Consider the following 18,899-nt stretch of genomic DNA (forward strand, 5'->3'; position numbering starts at 1 on the left):
CCATCAGGACCCCAAGGCAGTCGGCAAACCCGGTGTCCTCCACCGCCGACAGCGGTCAGCCATCTAGTCCGACGAATCCAACCAGTTTTCAGGCTATCCGCCGTAGACCTCCGACTGCCAAACCCTCACCACACCCTGCCAAGTGCCCGCCCCTCAAATGCCGCACCCAACTAAAGCTGCTTAATGCGCCACCCCGGCGAGATATTTTTCGCGGCATGTTTTGCAGAATGCAAAACTTATATCACTCTCAGAAAGACAGGAAGTCCCACACGGCAGACATGCTTGGCAGTCCTGGCACATTTGTGGCAACTTTAAGGATTTTGTACAACAGGAGTCAACATTTTCTTAACCAAATTATTTTGTGTAGGTGATTAAGAAGGAAGTTTGTCTTTATGTGCCCTGTGATTGGCTGGCAACCAGTCCAGGGTGTTCCCCACCTCTCACCCAATGTCAACTGGGATGGGCTCCCCAGTGAGAACAAGCGGCATAGAAAATGGATGGATGGATGGATGAAGAAGGAAGTGGGCAAGAGTTTTGGCTATGGCAGTTTGTGGGGAACTTTCTGCCACGTCTGCTCCGAGGACGAGTGTAGCCAAGAGTGGACATTGACATGAGTCACTTCACTGACACTGATTTTTAAAATCATTTTCAGATAACCAGAAGAACTTATTTCTTCATCTATACCTTTCAACAACTCCCGCACAGCAAAACCCACCTTTCAATGACGTATAGGTCGGATATATGCAACCTGAACGTTCAGACTGCATTAGCATTGAATACATATCAGATTTCTATCCACAGATGAGCAAAACTACTGCCTGACAGTCATCATTCTTTGTGCAGCATTTTCTTTTCCATTTATATGAATGTCCATTTTTTTTACTTGGCAATTAAAAAGGATTGTTCTTCTGAGATGGAAAAAACCAAACCATGAGGGATCACTGTAGTTCATCCTGACCTGCTAAGCTAAATCATGTTTCACCGCCTTTTAAAGCCTTTCATTGCATTGAATTTACCAGATAAGCAATTCAAACCACCTGATGTGTCTCACTGCTGGCACACATTACATTTTATAAAGCTGGACCTGAGTGCAAAGGTTTAGTGCTTTTAATATCTCAAGTCAAGCAACAGCTCCTGTTTATGACAATGGTTCTTTCTCTTCAGCTCTTATCGGCTGTTTTCTCACACGCCCCAATCGAGCCCCCACTTTTCCCCCCTTCCACTGTTGTTTAGGATCAGCATCCCATAGTGTTCATTTTTCTGAACTCTGACTTTGTGACAACAGTGGTTTTCTGAGGGTTCATTTAAAGAGAAACGCACTAGTCTAGAAATAGGAAATACATTACTTTTTCAGGTCAAAGCCTTCCAGTGGAAATTAACACGCAACATGGCTGGCAACCTCGATGCGCGTGTCGTTCAGCATTAAAAGTGCAATATGACATGAACAAAAAAAAAGAAAGAGTTTTCAGTTTGCCTAGGTATAGATTAGTACGTACCAAACTTCAAGTGCAATATAATGTTACACCTTCCCGTGGCACTGGACTTGTTGCAGACTCAGTAGTTCGTTCCATGAGGGGGGGGTGAGTCCCTTTCAGCCAGAATCCGCTCAGCTGCACGGCTTTTCCCCCTTACGCACATGGGACAATAGGGGCTTTAATTACTCGTACAAATTCATTTCTAAAAGTAACATTTTGTTGCTTTACTTTGCAATGTGTGAGGTGCAAAACGGAAAAAGCTTCCCAGAATGATGCATCGCAATTCGACATGACTGCAAATTACAACCGCAGTAGTAAACATATTATTATATAACTAACAAGAACGATCAAAATACAGCTAATCAGACTGCTCAGGTGTACCAAATGTTGTGGCGCAAATGATCAGCTCTGCGTTGCATGTGATGTGAGACATGGAACACTGTGAGTCATCCAGGAGCTTGCAGTTAATACCATGATTTGACTGTCAATACAACACGGGCAAGAAAACACACCTAAGGTTTAAGGGTGTGTGCGTTTCTGTGTGGTGTATGTAGCCTAGTGTGGATGTTATTGTCTCTTCTCCTTCATTTGCCTTCAAAATGCAGTTTTGAGTTTGTGATGTAGTTTAAGCTGTATGGTATGACTGTATTAAACAGCTGGGTTTTGGGTAAACACCCAACAGGAACTCGATGTTTGGGTATTCTGAAATGTAAATACTGGAGGCAAGGATAATGTACGAAGACGATAAAGAGGAACAGACGGCAACTTGTCCACTGAGCTCCGGAGCGGGGGATGAAAAGTTTGGAGTGGGTGGATGCAGGGGAGGGACTAAAGTGAGAAAGGCGCACAGGTAGGCAATGAGAGAAGCGGCTTCAAGTGTCAGGTTACCTGGAATACTTTCGTTTTGTTTGTAAGCAGGGCTCGGCCACTCCAAAACAGGTCTCTCTCCAAATCTGCGCACACACCAGCGCGCTTTATTACAGGCCTGCGGTTGCTGAGAGGGCCCCTGTCCGACACCCTTGGAGCCGGATTTAGTTACAGGGCGGTAAAAAGACAAAGCCGAGGGTAAGAGAGAGACAAGAGAAGGGGGGACATAAAATCAAGTCAGCTTTTAGGAGTTCAAGCCAGCAGGTGGAGGAGAACGCAGGGTATTCGTTGGACTGTGAGGTTCTAGAGGTCCGACCTCCAAGGAGGGGGAGACAGTGGTCTATAGGTCCTAACGCTGACTGATAACTGCATCATGTGGGTGAGTATGGAGCTGATTCTCTCAGGAGAATCCACCGACTAGAAGCATTTCCCTAATTATGAACTTTGTTCAAACACAAAAACATGCAGGGGTGATACGTTTTTACACGCTCAACCAGTCTCTACAATCTGCAAATACTGGTTCGCAACTGTGCTTGGAGACAGCTATCTAGCTGCTAAAAACATAGCCGTCTGTAGTGGTTATGCTAGCTGAGTTGCTGCCTTTTTAACTTTCATTGACATTAATGAGTTTTTTTTTTTGTTTTTTTTACTTCACATTGTTCTTCTACTGCCTTATATTGAGGTGTGTCAATCCTAAATTGAAATTATCGTGCTCTATGAATAGATATGGATGAATAGATATTGTATCTTCTGATACGTGTTATTCTATAGGGTTCATAAGTAGTTCATTTCTGTCCTTCAAGGTACGTTGTACAGGAATACTTATTGGGCTCCTTTTTTCAGATTACTGTAAAAGTGTTAAGGATACACAAGAGTACCAACCCAACACAACGAGCTGAGCGCTAATGTTCAATATGAGTTCTCATCACAAGCTCATCCAGGATTTCAAAAAGGTCCTTTTGTGCTTTGTTTCAATTGAGGAGGTGCACAAACTGAGAAGAACCAAAAGGTGAAACAAAAGGGCTTCCAGTGTCAATGCTTTTATAGGGCAGGGTGGCTTCTAACTGTCACCTAGTTGTGCTTTCAGCTTTTTTCACTAAAAATAGACTGGATAGTGATACAAAAAAATGAATCACCATACAGTACGCAGAAAAAAGTCAAAATATAATAAGAAATTATTCCATACAATTCGAAGCACAACAGTCTGAGTGAGACCAGCAGCCATTGCCTTGCACGCTCTCCCTCTCTCTCTCTCTTTTTGAGATCGAATAGACACTGCCCAAAAAAAAGGGAACACTCAATTCACACTCAGTCAAAAGTGCTGCACCATTATTCAAACTGTCCACTTAGGAAGCAACACAGATTGTGAAATTGATTGTCAATCTGTTGAGCAAAGGGAATAGACAACAGGTGGTGTGCTTTGCCACGTTAATTTTGAGTGTTACTCCAAATCCAGACCTCCATGGGTTAACACATTTGATTTCCATTGATCATTTTTGTGTGATTTTGTTGCCAGCACATTCAACTATGCAAAGACAAAAGTATTTCATAAGAATATTCCATTAATTCAGATCCAGGATGTGTTATGGATGTGTTCCCTTTATTTTTTTTGAGCAGTATACAGTATATGAACCAGGTACTATCATTAAATATTTGTTAAAAAGACAACAAAAGAGGTGTTTTCAGTGTGGGGTTCTCTCTTGGGGACTCACGCAAACCTTTACACATAAACTTACACTGAACACTTTAATATTGATGATGGTGTTGATGGGACAAAACATTTCATTGGTAAAACTTCACAAGATACTCAACCGTTTTTTCTGCTCATAACTTTATTCTGGTAATACACAGTGTTTGGCATAAAATTATGACTTTGTTAAATTAAATTGTTAAAGTACAGCAAAACCTTGGTTCCAGGCATTAATCCGTTTCAGAAGGTCAAACTCTAACCGAAACCTTTCATTTTCAACACAAAACACGTCCTTATAGTTTTACAAGCAGAGAACAATTCGAAATGCATATAAACACATACAATTGATGAATGAAAGGGATAAATTAATAATTAAGGTTACTTTGTTACTTTTACCTTTGTGAGCGTTGCAGAGGACACAATGTGGCAGCGAGATCAACATGGAGGCCCTCTTCGAGCTATTTCTTGAATGCCATTTTCTCGCCTCAAGTCTCTGCTTTTCTTTTTATCACAGCTGCAAAATAACCCAAAATGGAGCCAAAGAAAGTGCCAGCATTTCATTCAAAAAAAAGATGAGACACTATTGAATTCAAGAAATACCTCATGGCGAAAGCCATAGGCGGTGTCTGTGTTGATCTTGTTGTCACACTGTGTCTTTGGCAACAATATGCCTTAAATGTTCGTTCATCCCTTCCAAACTATACAGTATTGGTATTAGTTAGCAAAGAACTGCCGATGGCATCGTAGACGGGGGACGGAGATGACTTCCAGTTACTGCTTCCATGTATTAGCAAGCTGCTAACAATCACGTTTTGTGATTTAAAAAAAAACATACATGAAGAACACAGTTGCACTCATGCAGTGTATAAATAACGGAACAACACGCGTGCCCTATTGTATGCGCACCGTAAAATGCACGCAAACCAAATAACACGCTAATCATGGCGTACGCTAACCGAGGTTCCACTGTAGTATTATTTATTATTCAATTATTCAAGCTTTTTCCCCCTAAAATTAGAACGCCAAATTATGGGGTCTTTTTCCATATAAATTACACTTTTTCTTGTAATATTATTTTTTGTTATAATATTCACATTTTTTTACTACTACTACTGTGCCTGTGCTGGCAGGGCTCATGACAATGTTTATACAGTATTAGCCACGGTGCAATGACAAGGCAACCACATGCAATGAAAACACAGAATCCGTCATCTGAGGCAGAGATGCTGAATCATCCCTGTCTTAAGTTTCTAGAAGGGCAGACTGCACTGTACTGTAAAAAAAAGCAACAAAAAAATGAAGCCTTCAGAGATTAGCACTGAAACAGGTGAAACTACTTCTCGGGAATATTTTGTGTATTCCAAATTTCCTTTTCTACATTGACATTTATTTCTCTCCTTTCAATATCACACACACCCAGAAACTTGTATAGAACAAGGAACTACATTTGGTGACTCGATTATGCAAAAACTACACCACTGTGTTCCTTGAAACTTTGCAGATTGGTGACACATGAGCATGTTAAGAATTCAGTTGTGGTCCACATTGGAATAAAACAGATAGAAAAAAATATATATTCTCTCAAAAGGAACTGCCTATTGTGCCCTGCGATTGGCTGGCGACCAGTCCAGGGTGTAACCCGCCTGTCGCCGGAAGTCAGCTGAGATAGGCTCCAGCATGCCCCCGTGACCCTAAAGAGGAGAAGCGGTATTGAAAATGGATTGAACTGCCTATTAGTTTGGCTGAAAGTGGCAAAAAATGTAATGGCCTAGGGATGAATACTCAAACTTGGTATTGTAATGTCACCGGTGCCAAAATAAACAGTAAACTAAGCAGATATCGGTGTCTTATTTGGGTGCTAAATGATTGCACTCAGCCACCTGCAACAAGTGCTTGAAGGTGTTATCGTGCAAATAACAACTTGTAACTAACGCCGCGTCCGGATGGACGCACACAGAGTCTAACGGTCTTTTTAAACTTTATCGCCTACCTTAATACGGCAACAGCAGTGCTCAGTTCCAACACCACACACACACGTTTTGCCGTTGCTCTCTCCACAACAGCAACACAACACTTCCTCATTATCCACCAATCGCGTTTACAGAGAGCGAGGCGCATTAGCAAACCAAGGAATTCTGAACATCGGCATTGCAACACAAGCAGGTAATTTTTTGGACATTCTCAGTGTTGCCTATTACAGCTGGTTTTGCTGCTATAATTAAATGGCGAATATCATTTTTGTATTATTATTGAAGTATTTAAATTACTATTCTGTTTGACTTGAAGGCCACAAAATTCCATAAAAAGAGAAAGGCATTGTTTTTGGACAAAACTTGCATTTTTTTCCCTCCTTTTTAGTGCCGGTTTTGGCAAAGTTTAACCAATGGCACCGTTTAAAAAGACGCCAATTTGGCACTGGTGTCAGATAACATGCAATCCCACTATTACCTTGGTACACTGCTAAAACTGAAATCTAAGCCAGAATAAATAACTGAAGTCAAGGTGACACTCAGTTCATGAGTTGAGATGATATACGTGATTGGGTCTACGAGAATGAGACGAGATTTTAACAACAAAAAAAAAAATATGACAATATATTGCCACCTAGTCATTTAATTACTACTACATTACCTTGCATTGCTCCTCATGAGGCCAACTCTTCTGCACTGTGTGTGTATGCTAGGGGACCCGCCTCTACCCACCAAGACAAAGACTGTATGACTAACAAAAGAGCTCACTCCGTTCATGTCGTTCTGTGGAACACATGCACCAAGGTGCTGTAAGCAAAGCACAGAGTGAACCCTCTTCCTGCCTGTTTACAGACGGGAGACAAGGAAAACAGACATGCATGCGCATGGCTATATATTGAGGCCGGCAAAATTCTCAAGTTCGTCCCAGGCCGAGTGCCCACAAGAACGAGAAATCTAGTCATGTTTTAATCTCGCGAGATCTTGTCACTCCCCTACTGACAAAATATGTTTTTTAATCAGGCACTTTAAACCAATGTGATTATCTTAAATAACATGTACTAAAACTGGGCTATACAGTACTTATTACTGTATTAGTGTATTACTTAAAATAACTAAAATAATCTGCCAACAGAACAGGAAAATACAAGTATTTTGGCAAGTCATTTCCTGTTCTGTTGACAGATTTGGTTATTTTTTAACATTATACCTGAGATTTAGGTACATCCTACTTAATTGGCCTAACAAGGCAAGAAGAAATATCTTTTTCTTAATTTTTTTTCCCCATGTTTAGATTTCAGTTTGTGCAATGAATCAGCAGAATTTATGCTTTGTTGAATGAAACTATGGAAATTGTTATATAATGCAAGCCATAAATACACATTGGCACCTGTGTAATTGCCCCCTTATACGCACACAACACCAACTGTTAACAATTACGCAACTAAACGTGATCTCTTGCCCCAAGGTATTGTGTGCGCCGTCTCTTTTGAAAAAAGGTTTCACTAGCTCCTCGGTGACGCGTCCACTACACTACACCACCCCCCACCATTCTGCGCATTTATAAAAGCCCATCGCATTCAAGACACAGGCATGGAATACATTACAGAAATGGCCTGAAGTCATCATAGTGATTGCCACATTCAGGGAGGCACATGGATGTAACATGACAGCGTGTGCACGATTTAAGAGCCCTTTGTGTCCACTCTCTTGGCATGCAATGCGCCTATTTGTAAATGTAATAGGACACCTGGCCATTACTGTAAATCTGCAAGAAAATATGGAGTTATTCCCACACTTTGTATCGGGAATTGCTTCTTCTGCTCTGGGAAGAAGAATGGCCTTCCTCAAAGCGTTCCCACAAAATTGGACGGCTATAATTGTCCAAAGTGTCTTGTTTCATCGTCAAAGGGGTGTAGTCTACCTCCTAATTGATTAATTAATGGATCAAGAGGCGTTTACACAAAGTGTAAGTATGGTACATAGCATGATGTAGGGACACAATAGAACGGCCTTGGCACTGTCGGTACTTTGTGCTATCTTGCTACGTGCTCATGTCATATCTTGCAAGGTGTTAGCATTTTAACTATTTTACCCATGTCCAAATGTAATTGCATACATGTCATGATGTAGGGACACTGCCTTGGCACTTTCAGTACTTAGTGCTATCTTGCAAGGTGGTGTCATGCTAACTGTTAGCATTTCGTTATTTTAAAATTAATTTTACTATCTAATATATATATACATGACGCGATGTAGAAACACTATAAAATGTCTTGGCACTTTCAGTATTTACTGGTACCTTGATAGCTACTAGCATGCTAACTGTTTGCATTTTAGCCAATAGCTTTATATTAAATTGCAAAATCACAACACAACTGCACTTTTGGTAGTTACAGCTCTCTTACTAGGTACTAGCTTTCTTTGTCCATTTCTGCTCAATATTTGTTCCCGCTTGTGGCTCCACATCTACCGCTGAGTTCCCTCAAACTACGGTGTGAGTCGAGGGTCAAACAGGACGTGCACACATTAATGGTGCGTTAAAAAAATGTGTGCCGTTAAAAGAAACTTCTGTTAACACGTTAACTTTGACAGCTCGAATTTTAACATTTTGCATATCCCATTAAGATTTTGCACAGGAACAACCACGTATTGAAGATGATCCAATGTTATTACAATGTATTCACGCAAGTTGTTAGCATGCTAGCAAACGCTGGGCCAGAGGTTCACAACAGGTGGCCTGCCCATTAGAATTTCTGTGGGAATTTTTCTAGTTATTATTACTATTACAAAGGATAACATAAGTGTTCCCTGTGCCCATAATTTTTGTAAAACTATTTACAAAAACTAGTTGTAATAATTGTTTGTATAGATAGATAGATAGATAGATAGAGAGAGATAGAGAGAGAGATTGTGTGCAAAAGTTACTGTTTGATGTTGATTGTTGTATAAACAATTTATTACTATTAACAGTATTTGTTAACTTGTTTGAAAGATTTTTATTTTTTGGTAGGGGGATTTCTTCTGCATTCCAGAGTTTTTCGTATTTATTTATTTATAGTTTGTTAATCATGTAAATGGGTTGGCACGTGACATCTTACAAATGAAATACATAATACACAACAATACTGTCCGTTAGAAAAAGTAGACAAAGAAATTGTGTTGTTTCCACATGTGCTCACCCCTTGTTGTTCTGCCCTCAGACTGGTCAGCAGGCTGAAGAAAGCACAAGCCCGTTGAACCCGACGCACACAGGTAAAACAACTCATTGGCACACTGTTGGAATTTAAAGATATTTCATGAAAACAAGTAGTATTCCGCATTTCATATGGCACATTTCAACCTCTTTGGGCTCACCCTGCAGTGGTTCCACGGCCAGGCCGCCACAGAAGGCCCATGACGGCCCCAAAGACTCAGAAAGAGAAGGCGTCTAAGAGGAAGAAGGTGCTGTTGACCGTGGTGACAGTCGTGGTGCTGCTGGGGATACTGGCCACCGCCGTGTACTTTAGTGAGTGAAATGATAAAACACTGACATTCATTTCTTTCTTTAGCCAAATTTCCACCAAGTGGTAGACCTCATCCCTGGTACAGTATGTCATTTCCACCACGGGCTGTGTATGACAGATGGCGACAGCTATGTAAATAGTGTGGCACTGTAGTGACGCAACACAGCATAAAACACTAGTAAACAGAGGAACATGGTGCAGTAAACATAGGGCAACAATGAAAATTTCACTTAACAAGCAAGTTACCTGTAAACAAATTCACCAAGCTCCCGATCTCATCCCACGTCACTGATTGGCAGGAGCAGCATATAGTTGTCACAAACCTAGTGCGCCCTCTAGCTGCTATCAACAGTAATGTTCACCCCTTGGCTAACATTTTAAAAAACATGTCCAGGGTGTACCCTGCCTCTCATCCAAAGTCAGCTGGGATAGGCTCCAACATACCCCCCCCAACCCTAAAGAACATAGCTGTCACGAATTGGCTGACGCCAAGAGTGGGAACCCAGAATGCAGATGGACACAGCGCTTGAGTGAAAAAACACACTTTTATTACCGCAGGTAATAAGGTGCAAAAAATACAAAAATATAACTAAGGTACGCAGGGCAAAGGCCAAAAAGTACTAACAAAAAAATCACTGGCAAGCAGGAGAAAAAACTAAGTAATAAATAAGGGAGCTGCAGAAAAACAAGATGCAGAACAGGTACTTACAATACTGCTAGGCAAGATACAACGAACTATGAAACAAAAAGGAAGCAAGGACCAGTTGGGAGCCAAGGTAGGAGGAACAGGAAGCAGGGTTGGCAAGGGAATAACTGGCAACTGGTTGTGGTCTGGCAGCAGCTGATAAAGGTCCAGATAATTGGCCACAGGTGATTCACATGAGTAATTAGGGTATGGTATGCACTGCAACAGAAAACAGTCAGGCGGCAGCAAAGCGACAACACTGAACATGACAATAGCAGCATAGAAAAAGGATGGATGGATGGATGGATGGACAGCTCAAATATCTAAACAACTAGACCAACATAAACAACACAAAAAGAAGTTGTTTTACATCAAAATAACAATTTATTTTCAAATACAACACCATGAACTATTTACAATGTTCACATTTTACAATGTTCACATTTGAAACTGAAGTATGTGGGTGCTTGCGTGTTAACGCAAGTGTGCGCGCGCATGTGTTAAAATTCCCCACAATGCGTAATCTTCTGCACGCTACACTCCTCCACTTCCTCCTTCCTGTCATGTGTGATTCTTCCATTGAATGAGCCTTACTGAGCTCTTATCAAATGCACTTCTGCCACCTTGTGGCCGTTTTTTATGGCTTAAAAGTGCTCTGAAATGTTAATGCATTAGTGCAAAGTTGCATCATCACCTCTTTTTGCATCTCGTGCAAAAAAACGTAAAAGACATGTAAATATGTTGCTGGGATCTGGCGTTTGGGATTATAAAAACATCTTGTTAAGATGTGTAGCTGATATCATGACTTTCTCTGCACCAGGAAAGCTATACACAAAATGCTCCCTGCAGATTGAAATCTGAGTAAAAGTACAGCTCTCAAGTTGAACAGACTTGCCTTGACATACTGTATATGATTAAAGTCTTACACATGTATGTTTACCCATGCCACAAATAGTGGGCTATTAGTCAAGCTGACGTATACCTGTTCAAGGAATGTATACAAGTGCTATTTGCAAGTCAGAATCTTCATCATGCATTGCGTGTCCAAACTGTCTGTAACAATTTTGCAATGTGATGAACCGAAAGTAGTCTGTATGGTTCTCCTCCAACAAGTAGCCTGTCCATTCATTGTGTCACGTGTCCGTTGCCTTACTACGAGTAGAGAAGCCTCTTTTTTCACAAAACGATCCTAAGTGGTGTGCATATTCAAAGGTTTCATCCAGCTGCGCATGGTTGTATCATCTATTTGAATGTGCCTCTCCTCCTCTTCCTTGCAGTTAAGCAGCTGATAGACAGCAAGTACTTCTTCTGCACACGATCGTTTAAGTTCATCCCGTTGGATAAAGCCTGTGATGGAACGGACGATTGCGCAGGAGGAGAAGATGAAAAAACGTGTTTGTCGAGCTTCAATGTCAACACTACCTTCCCAGGTAAATCTTTGAAATGCTTTGAAATGAATTGTTTAATCACTCGCTCTCACCACTCATTCTCATTGCAGTGCGTCTCATGACCCGCCAGCGCGTCCTGCAGGTGTACAATCCCAGCTCAGGGTGGAGGAGCGTGTGCAGCGAAGGCTGGACCCGGCAGCACACGCAGACGGCGTGCACACAGCTGGGTTACACAGAGTGAGTTTTAAGGCACACAATACTGGACTGTTATCTCACATAGCATCTACATAAGACAATGTCCTTTCTTTTTTGGCAGTGACCCTCGTAGCACCAGGATCCAAGTAAACTCATTATTAGCTAACCTGAAATCTGGACCGTTCGCCGCAGTCAGGTCGGCGGCGGCTAGCACTCCTGTTCATCAGGCGACAGTCGACCGGTGAGTGAGACGTTTGTCCTTCAATAAAAAGCACTGGTGAACACACAGGAGGCGGTTATAAGGAAATGTTAGACATTCCCCTAGAGCAGTCATCCTCAACTGGTGGGTCGGGACTCAAAAGTGGGGTCACAGATCCATTCTGGGTGGGTCACAGACTGAAAGTCCAAAATTACATTCAAATATGAAACATACAACTAACGTCTGACTTGTTTTATTTAAGTAAACCTGAGCCATATTGTAGTCACCTTCCTCTTTGTTACAGTATATATTCATTGCACAGTTAAAAGTGAAATATCTGATTCTGTGCTCTTATTTAGTGTAATTTTGCATAATTTATGCATTACTTGTGTGTCTGCAGTTATCACAAAATTCCTCAATTCCTGGAAAAAATGCTGCAATAAATTGCTCTAAAATGCACTTTGGACATGTAATTATGTGTTTTAATGTTTCAAAAGATGACGAAGGCCTAGTACATTTGCTTAGTTTGAAAAATACACTCCTGCACATTTGATATTTTCATACATTTTCTTTAATTTTGTAAGAAGGTTTTTTATATATAAATAATAAAATAAATATATATATATATATATATATATATATATATATATATATATATATATATAGCTTTGTGTTATTATTAGCATAAACATTTCAGCTTTTTGCCTTTTTGTATATTTTTTCAATTTCTTTATCTTTTTCTTTTTGTTTCACATTATTTTTACAATGTGCCCCAGGCCAATAAAAAACGAGGCACTGGCCACAAATGGCCCCTGGGCTGCACTTTGGACGCCCCTGCTACAACTCTCGTCAGCAATTTAGCTTCCTTTGCCGCTGGAACTAATCAATGTGTTACAGCAGTCATTTTTATTACAAATGTTGATCCGAAATCCGCGAAGACGTTCGCTGTATGCCCTCTTGAACGAGTTGTATACACACAGGAAATAGTATTTTACAAGCCGCCCCGGCCTTTACGGTCGAGGTTAGATATATTTGGGAGAACGTTTCTGATGAAAACCAACTCATATGAAACTGGGGTTTGACTGGATTTACATACTCTGTGCTTTCTGCATGACACCAAAACAGAACCAATACTCTTCTTGCACCTAAAAAACCTTTTTCAGTTTTTAACATTGTTCTCGCTTTCAGTTTTTTGACTCCTTACCAATTTCCTCCTTTAGTATCTCTTTAAAAGTTTCACAGTTTTTGTTCCCTTTCTTAAATTACACGACAGCTGTTGTTTAGCAATGTGGAAGTGGTGAAGTGAGGTCAAAGTTTGTCCTGTCTCTTGCGTGTTTGACTCACTCTAGTATTTTTCCTCCCTCCGACAGGAGAGTATGCACATCCGGAGAGGTGGTTTCTTTGTCCTGTTCAGGTTGGTTCTATTTATGGAGAAGCAGCTGGAGCTAGTGGTGTTTACAGCTCTTCTGTATGGTAGACGAGGCCTCAAGAGTGCTAGATACCGTGCGGTTGTGTGACTGGTTTGACACTGACAGGCCCGTACATGTCTGCTCTTAGCAAATCCCTGCACAAACACTCGAAGCAGCACAAAAGTGTTAATGGATTCAAAGCAACCAGTTAAACTTAGTCTGCCTTGTCTGATGAAAAGTAACTTGGTCACCAAAAGACGCAATATGGTTGCACTATAATAAATGTCTAGTTGTAAAATGTCAATGAATGTATGTATGAATGTATGTCAATGAATGCCCGACAGAAGGTTAAGAGGAGGAAAATAATCATTGTAATAAATAAAATGTGCTTTGTTGTCAGACTGTGGGCAGGTGGGCCAGAATCGTATTGTTGGGGGTACGGATGCAAACATTGAGGACTGGCCTTGGCAGGTGAGCCTGCAGCAGGGAGGCCAGCACACATGCGGAGGTTCACTGGTGTCCCCACGCTGGGTCGTCACCGCGGCCCACTGCTTTGCCGGGTCAGTACTGTACTGAGGATTTAGTTGTCATGCACATATTTTAGTCATACTCACACCGACTGGTCCTCCTTTCCTTGTGTGGCCCTGCAGCGGTAAGAAGGAGCTGAGCCGCTGGAAGGTGGTGTCAGGCCGGACTTACATGGGCACGCTGGGAGGTTCCTCTGTGGACAGGATTATACTGAATGGAGACTACAATCCTGCTCGGAATGATTACGACATAGCACTCATGAGACTCACCAGCCCCATCAAAGTGGGAGGTGAGTGCAAACAAAACATATTACATGGTGTAAGTGGCTGCAACATTTATCTGGATGGACAGTTGTATTGTTTTGTACTGCTGCCCTCTATGGGCAAATATATTCATGCACTCGTGCAGCTGTATTACAAAATTACAAAATTACAAAGATAGCAATAATCAGTTTTGGTGTACACTGTCAGAGAGATATTAATTTAAAAATATGTTCATTGTTGGCACTACATCATACTTTGCTCCTGTTATGTATAAATTGAATATTTTCGTTTACAGCCTTCTAAATACGGTGTTTATCATTATTAGAGCCCCCTAGACATGAAATAACACACCCTTTGTCACATTTACACTCCTATTACTCAATATATTATCCATAATAACATAAAATAAGCCATTTAAGACATAAATAAGACAAGTGTGTTGCTGCAAATGAGGTAGGCACTGGACAGGAAGTGACGTCAGGCGTTTCAGAGTTGAATTTTAGCTTGGCGTGGGTTATGCCCACACCAGTAGGGATTATTGTGCCTGTTGTGAGATCAAGTGATCAAGTCTGGTGCTTGTGTGTCTCACAGAACATTACAGTAACATTACTGACACCTAGTGACCAGTGTAGAATACGACAATGCATCTTATGAATGCCTTATATTTGTATTTTAGCTCATCTAGCCATTTTTATGCTTGAAAATGTGTAATTTAGGCAAAAAATTACGTGTATAAATAAAATAAATATTTTTGACTAATAATAGGCCGTATTCAACCATGCAACCGCATGATTTATTAAGTCATTCAATGCCAAAGACGTACTTATAAGTTTTTATAAATCCGAACGCCTGATCCCAAAGACGTATTTATACGACTTTTTAATTTTTTTGCACTAGACGCAAAAAGAGGTGATGACGCAACTGCCCACTAATAGATGTCACTGCAGTTTTAAGACATAAAAACAGCCACAAGGTGGTAGAAGTGCATTTGATAAGCGCCCGGCATGGATCATTTGCATGTATTAACACACTCGACAGCAAAGAGGAAGTGGAAGAGCATGGAGGAGTGTCACGTGCAAAAGGTTACGCATTGTAGGGAAATTTTAACGCATGCACATGCACACATGCACGCACACGCATGCGCAAGCACATGCACACACACAGTTTAGTTCCAAATGGGAAAATTGACATGAGGCAGAAGATGGATGTGAAAACTGTAAATAGTTCATATTGTTTGGTATTTGTGAATAAATTGTTATTTTGATGTAAAACAGCCCTTTTTTGTGTTGTTTAGGTTGTGGCACCGTTGTTTAGATATTTGAGCTGTCACGAAAGCAAAAAAATTGTGTGAAAACAGCCTATAGCATTCAAGGTCAAACCCAGTTTGTCCAACTTTAACAAAGCAAAGAAAGATTCAAATAATATGAACTACAGGTTTAAGTTTTCCTACTCTACCCCCATTTTCTAGTGAGTCAGAAGCCAATTTGTCTTCCTCCAAAAGCCTTCGGCCTCACTGCATCAACCCCGCTGGTGGTGACTGGTTGGGGCTACCTGGAGGAAAATGGTGAACAAAAAGAGCACCATGATAACATTAAAAAGAAAAGAACATCTAAGGGGGCTCTACAGTAAACGTGTACCTTTGCTTTGCGTATAGGAAACATTTCTCCATCGCTGCAGAAGGCCAACATCCCTCTGATAGAAAGGGCCAAGTGCTCCAGTCCTGCCGTGTACGGTAGCTCCATCACTGACAGGATGATCTGTGCTGGCTTTCTGGAGGGGAAAGTGGACGCATGTCAGGTAAGAACACAACCGTCATTTGTTTTCATATTAATAGTAAACACTGACGGGAAAACTGTTACTGCTGTACGTCAGGGCGACAGTGGTGGTCCGTTGGTGTACTTCATCTCATCCAGGTGGTATCTGGTTGGGGTGGTGAGCTGGGGTGTGGGCTGTGCCAGGGAGAGACGTCCGGGTGTCTACTGTAATGTGGAGGAGATGCTCAACTGGATACACACTGCCATTGAGGTAAAGCAAACATTTAATAATACGCTCTATTTGACATCAACAGTCAGTAATAGAAAGTCAGTAACAATAGCTCATACTGAGCAGGGTTGTTATCATTATGGTTGCTTTACCGCCCCCTAGTGGTAAATAAATATTAACGCATTGCAATGACCATTTTCTCATGGTCATTCAAAAATAAGGACATTTAGCTCAAAAAATACACTTTGGATGCACATACATGACATATTTTTAAACATAAATACACATAGTATACATACAAAGTGAAATTCAAATCACATTATAAAAGAAATGAGAAGTAAAGTCAAATTAAAATAATAATATTAGTCAAGTTACATTTGTGGTGTCAAACGTGGCATTTTGTCGTTTTTATACTAAATGTGCAAAACATTAATAAAAAAAACTATTTTAAAACCCCAGTGTCATATTTACGTTCGCCATCCTGCCTTGGAAAGGCGGTAGAAATGCGATAGTCATCAACGAATTGTTGAAAACTCGCGGGTTTTATACTGAATTGGGACCCATGGGTACTCAGCTCGTTAACTTACTCACCTCTGCTACGAATCAGGTAACATGTCAGAGCGTGATTAAATAAATGAGTGAGGGGGTGAGGGGGTGGGACGGTGACGGGTGACTCGAGTGAATCGAGTACGCGGTTGACAGCAGTGAGTTACTCGAAAGACCTCGAGTGAGTGAAAGGGCTCGGGTTCCCCCTCACGAACAGGCACGCTGCGGCAAGTTTCCGGTAACATGTCTTTCAGAATAAAATACTGAAAAAAATAAAAGCCCAATATCGGATACGTGTTCAACAAAACGAAATATTATTATTTTAAAATAATGTTTTTGCTTTTGCATGCACTACTGTACATTGTGCAGGTGTGCCTAATGTTGTGACTGTGCTTCATTCAACCCTGGTTTATCTTACTCTTATCCAGGAAAACCCATGATGAACCAAAACTGCAAGACTACGCTGCAAATTGAAGCTGTGTTTTTTCCACTAAAGATCCATATGAAAGAAGAATGCTCATTTACACATACATTTGTACCGATTTCAGTTTTTTTGGTGTCATTTCTGGTTATTCTATCTCAGGGCACAAGTGAGAGGCGTTATATGTCACTGAGGAAACTGGGGTGTTCATAGCAGGCCAGGAGAGAGCAATGCAAATGAATAATATGTTTGCCAGCATCAGCCATCATTTGTTTACTTGCCATCTATGTGGGGAGGTCGGTACTGTATATTTATTATTATTCTGGTTGAAAGCATTGATGATGCTCCTTCTGTTAATTTTGTGGAGGCCATCATTAAAGGACAGATTGTTTTACCACACAAAACAATGATTCAAACAAGCACTTTAAGTAAAAAAAAAAAAAAAAAAAAAAGCAAGAATTACTTGACATTACTGTGTAAACGATTCAAGCAAACTGAATGCACTAAAGTCTAAACGTGCTAATTGTGTATGTATAACTTCGCCAATACATTCTTTTCATTTTGTATTTGCTGCATGTCTGTGCAATTTTGCACATTTCCCGTTTCAAACAATGGCTCCATTTATAGGTTAAAAAAGGGAAGCTGGCATTTGATGATGAAATAAGTTCGGTAACATTATGATAAACTAAGATATTAAATTGCCATCACACATTGTTGTACTGTATTTATGTTGAAGTTGTTTATGTTTTTGTAAATAATAAAGACAAATTTGCCAAAGAATGTCTAATATTTAAATGTGTTATCAATGAAACCTATTACTATTGTACCTGCTCAATGTGGTTTTGCATCCAAAAAGTAATTACAAATAATAATACAACGGATTCAGCATTCATGACCTTGCAGATTTTTGGTCCAAAAATTTGTTTTTAAAGTTTTTTTCCGTAGAAAATACACCTCATTCACCCACCACAAGTCGGTAACAATTTATAAATACGTGATAAAACAGGCAAAATGTACAGCATACATGGACCACTGTTAGAAAGCCCATCATTTTTATACAGTGGAACCTGTGTGTCAAAAGTAGATATTTTTATGGGCGTATCGCGGTTTCCGCGAACGTAACCTCTGCAAAAAGTGGGACTCTACTGTAATCAGTTTTGATGATAATACCCCTTTGACAACGCTGAGCATTATTACACAAGGCTGGGTTTTTAATATATCTCCATTGTTGAAACCCATCCCATCCCTTTCCACCCAACCATTACCGTAAATTCAATAAATGTGCTAGAAATTGGATATTTCTTTGTTCCATTCACTGACACACCCTTGACTGATGGTTAACTAGAGGACGTGTCCCTTATGTACACTATGGCCAGTAAAAGGAGCCATTATTCATCATTCTGGGTATGATTTCATAATGGAATTTAAAAACCTTTGACATGCAAGTTAATTTTCACGGCCTAAACGCTGACTGGCTGATTTTAGCATCCGTTTTCACTTGGTAGTCATTGTCATTGCGAATTGAAGTTATTTTTCTGAAAAACTGTATTGCTCGATGTCGTCTGACAGTGCGACGTTTTTATGTGAAGGACGGAAGTGTGCTGTTTCGTCTATGGGCTCTTGACGGTTATGTGGCGTGACGGAGAGACGAAGCTACATGCTTATACAAAAGTGCCTCCCGAGCTTCATGGTTGCCCTCCTTTCGTCGTGTTGAGCTTGCACAACGTCAGCAGACATCCCATCAAGACCCTCAGTTACACGTACTGTATTTACAGTG

The 18,899-nt window shown here is 40.7% G+C and overlaps 1 protein-coding gene across 1 annotated transcript; it reads left to right on the forward strand.

Annotated features, from left to right (window-relative positions):
* Positions 1-2,366: 2,366 nt before the first annotated feature.
* tmprss4a (transmembrane serine protease 4a) lies at positions 2,367-17,584 on the forward strand. Its single transcript, XM_054793874.1, has 13 exons — positions 2,367-2,721; positions 9,203-9,254; positions 9,364-9,507; positions 11,468-11,620; positions 11,689-11,815; positions 11,895-12,014; positions 13,343-13,386; positions 13,782-13,941; positions 14,032-14,198; positions 15,641-15,736; positions 15,827-15,969; positions 16,045-16,197; positions 17,130-17,584. Exons 1-13 carry the CDS (start codon positions 2,716-2,718, stop codon positions 17,139-17,141), a joined length of 1,377 nt encoding a protein of 458 aa, XP_054649849.1. The 5' UTR covers positions 2,367-2,715; the 3' UTR covers positions 17,142-17,584.
* The last annotated feature ends 1,315 nt before the right edge of the window (positions 17,585-18,899 follow it).

Source organism: Dunckerocampus dactyliophorus, chromosome 12, assembly GCF_027744805.1.
Source record: "Dunckerocampus dactyliophorus isolate RoL2022-P2 chromosome 12, RoL_Ddac_1.1, whole genome shotgun sequence".
Taxonomy (NCBI): Eukaryota; Metazoa; Chordata; class Actinopteri; order Syngnathiformes; family Syngnathidae; genus Dunckerocampus; species Dunckerocampus dactyliophorus.

Coding starts and splice junctions, on each gene's coding strand:
- tmprss4a (XM_054793874.1), top strand. Junction 12,015..13,342: donor CATCAGGCGACAGTCGACCG/GTGAGTGAGACG, acceptor TCCCTCCGACAG/GAGAGTATGCACATCCGGAG. Junction 15,737..15,826: donor GGGCTACCTGGAGGAAAATG/GTGAACAAAAAG, acceptor CTTTGCGTATAG/GAAACATTTCTCCATCGCTG.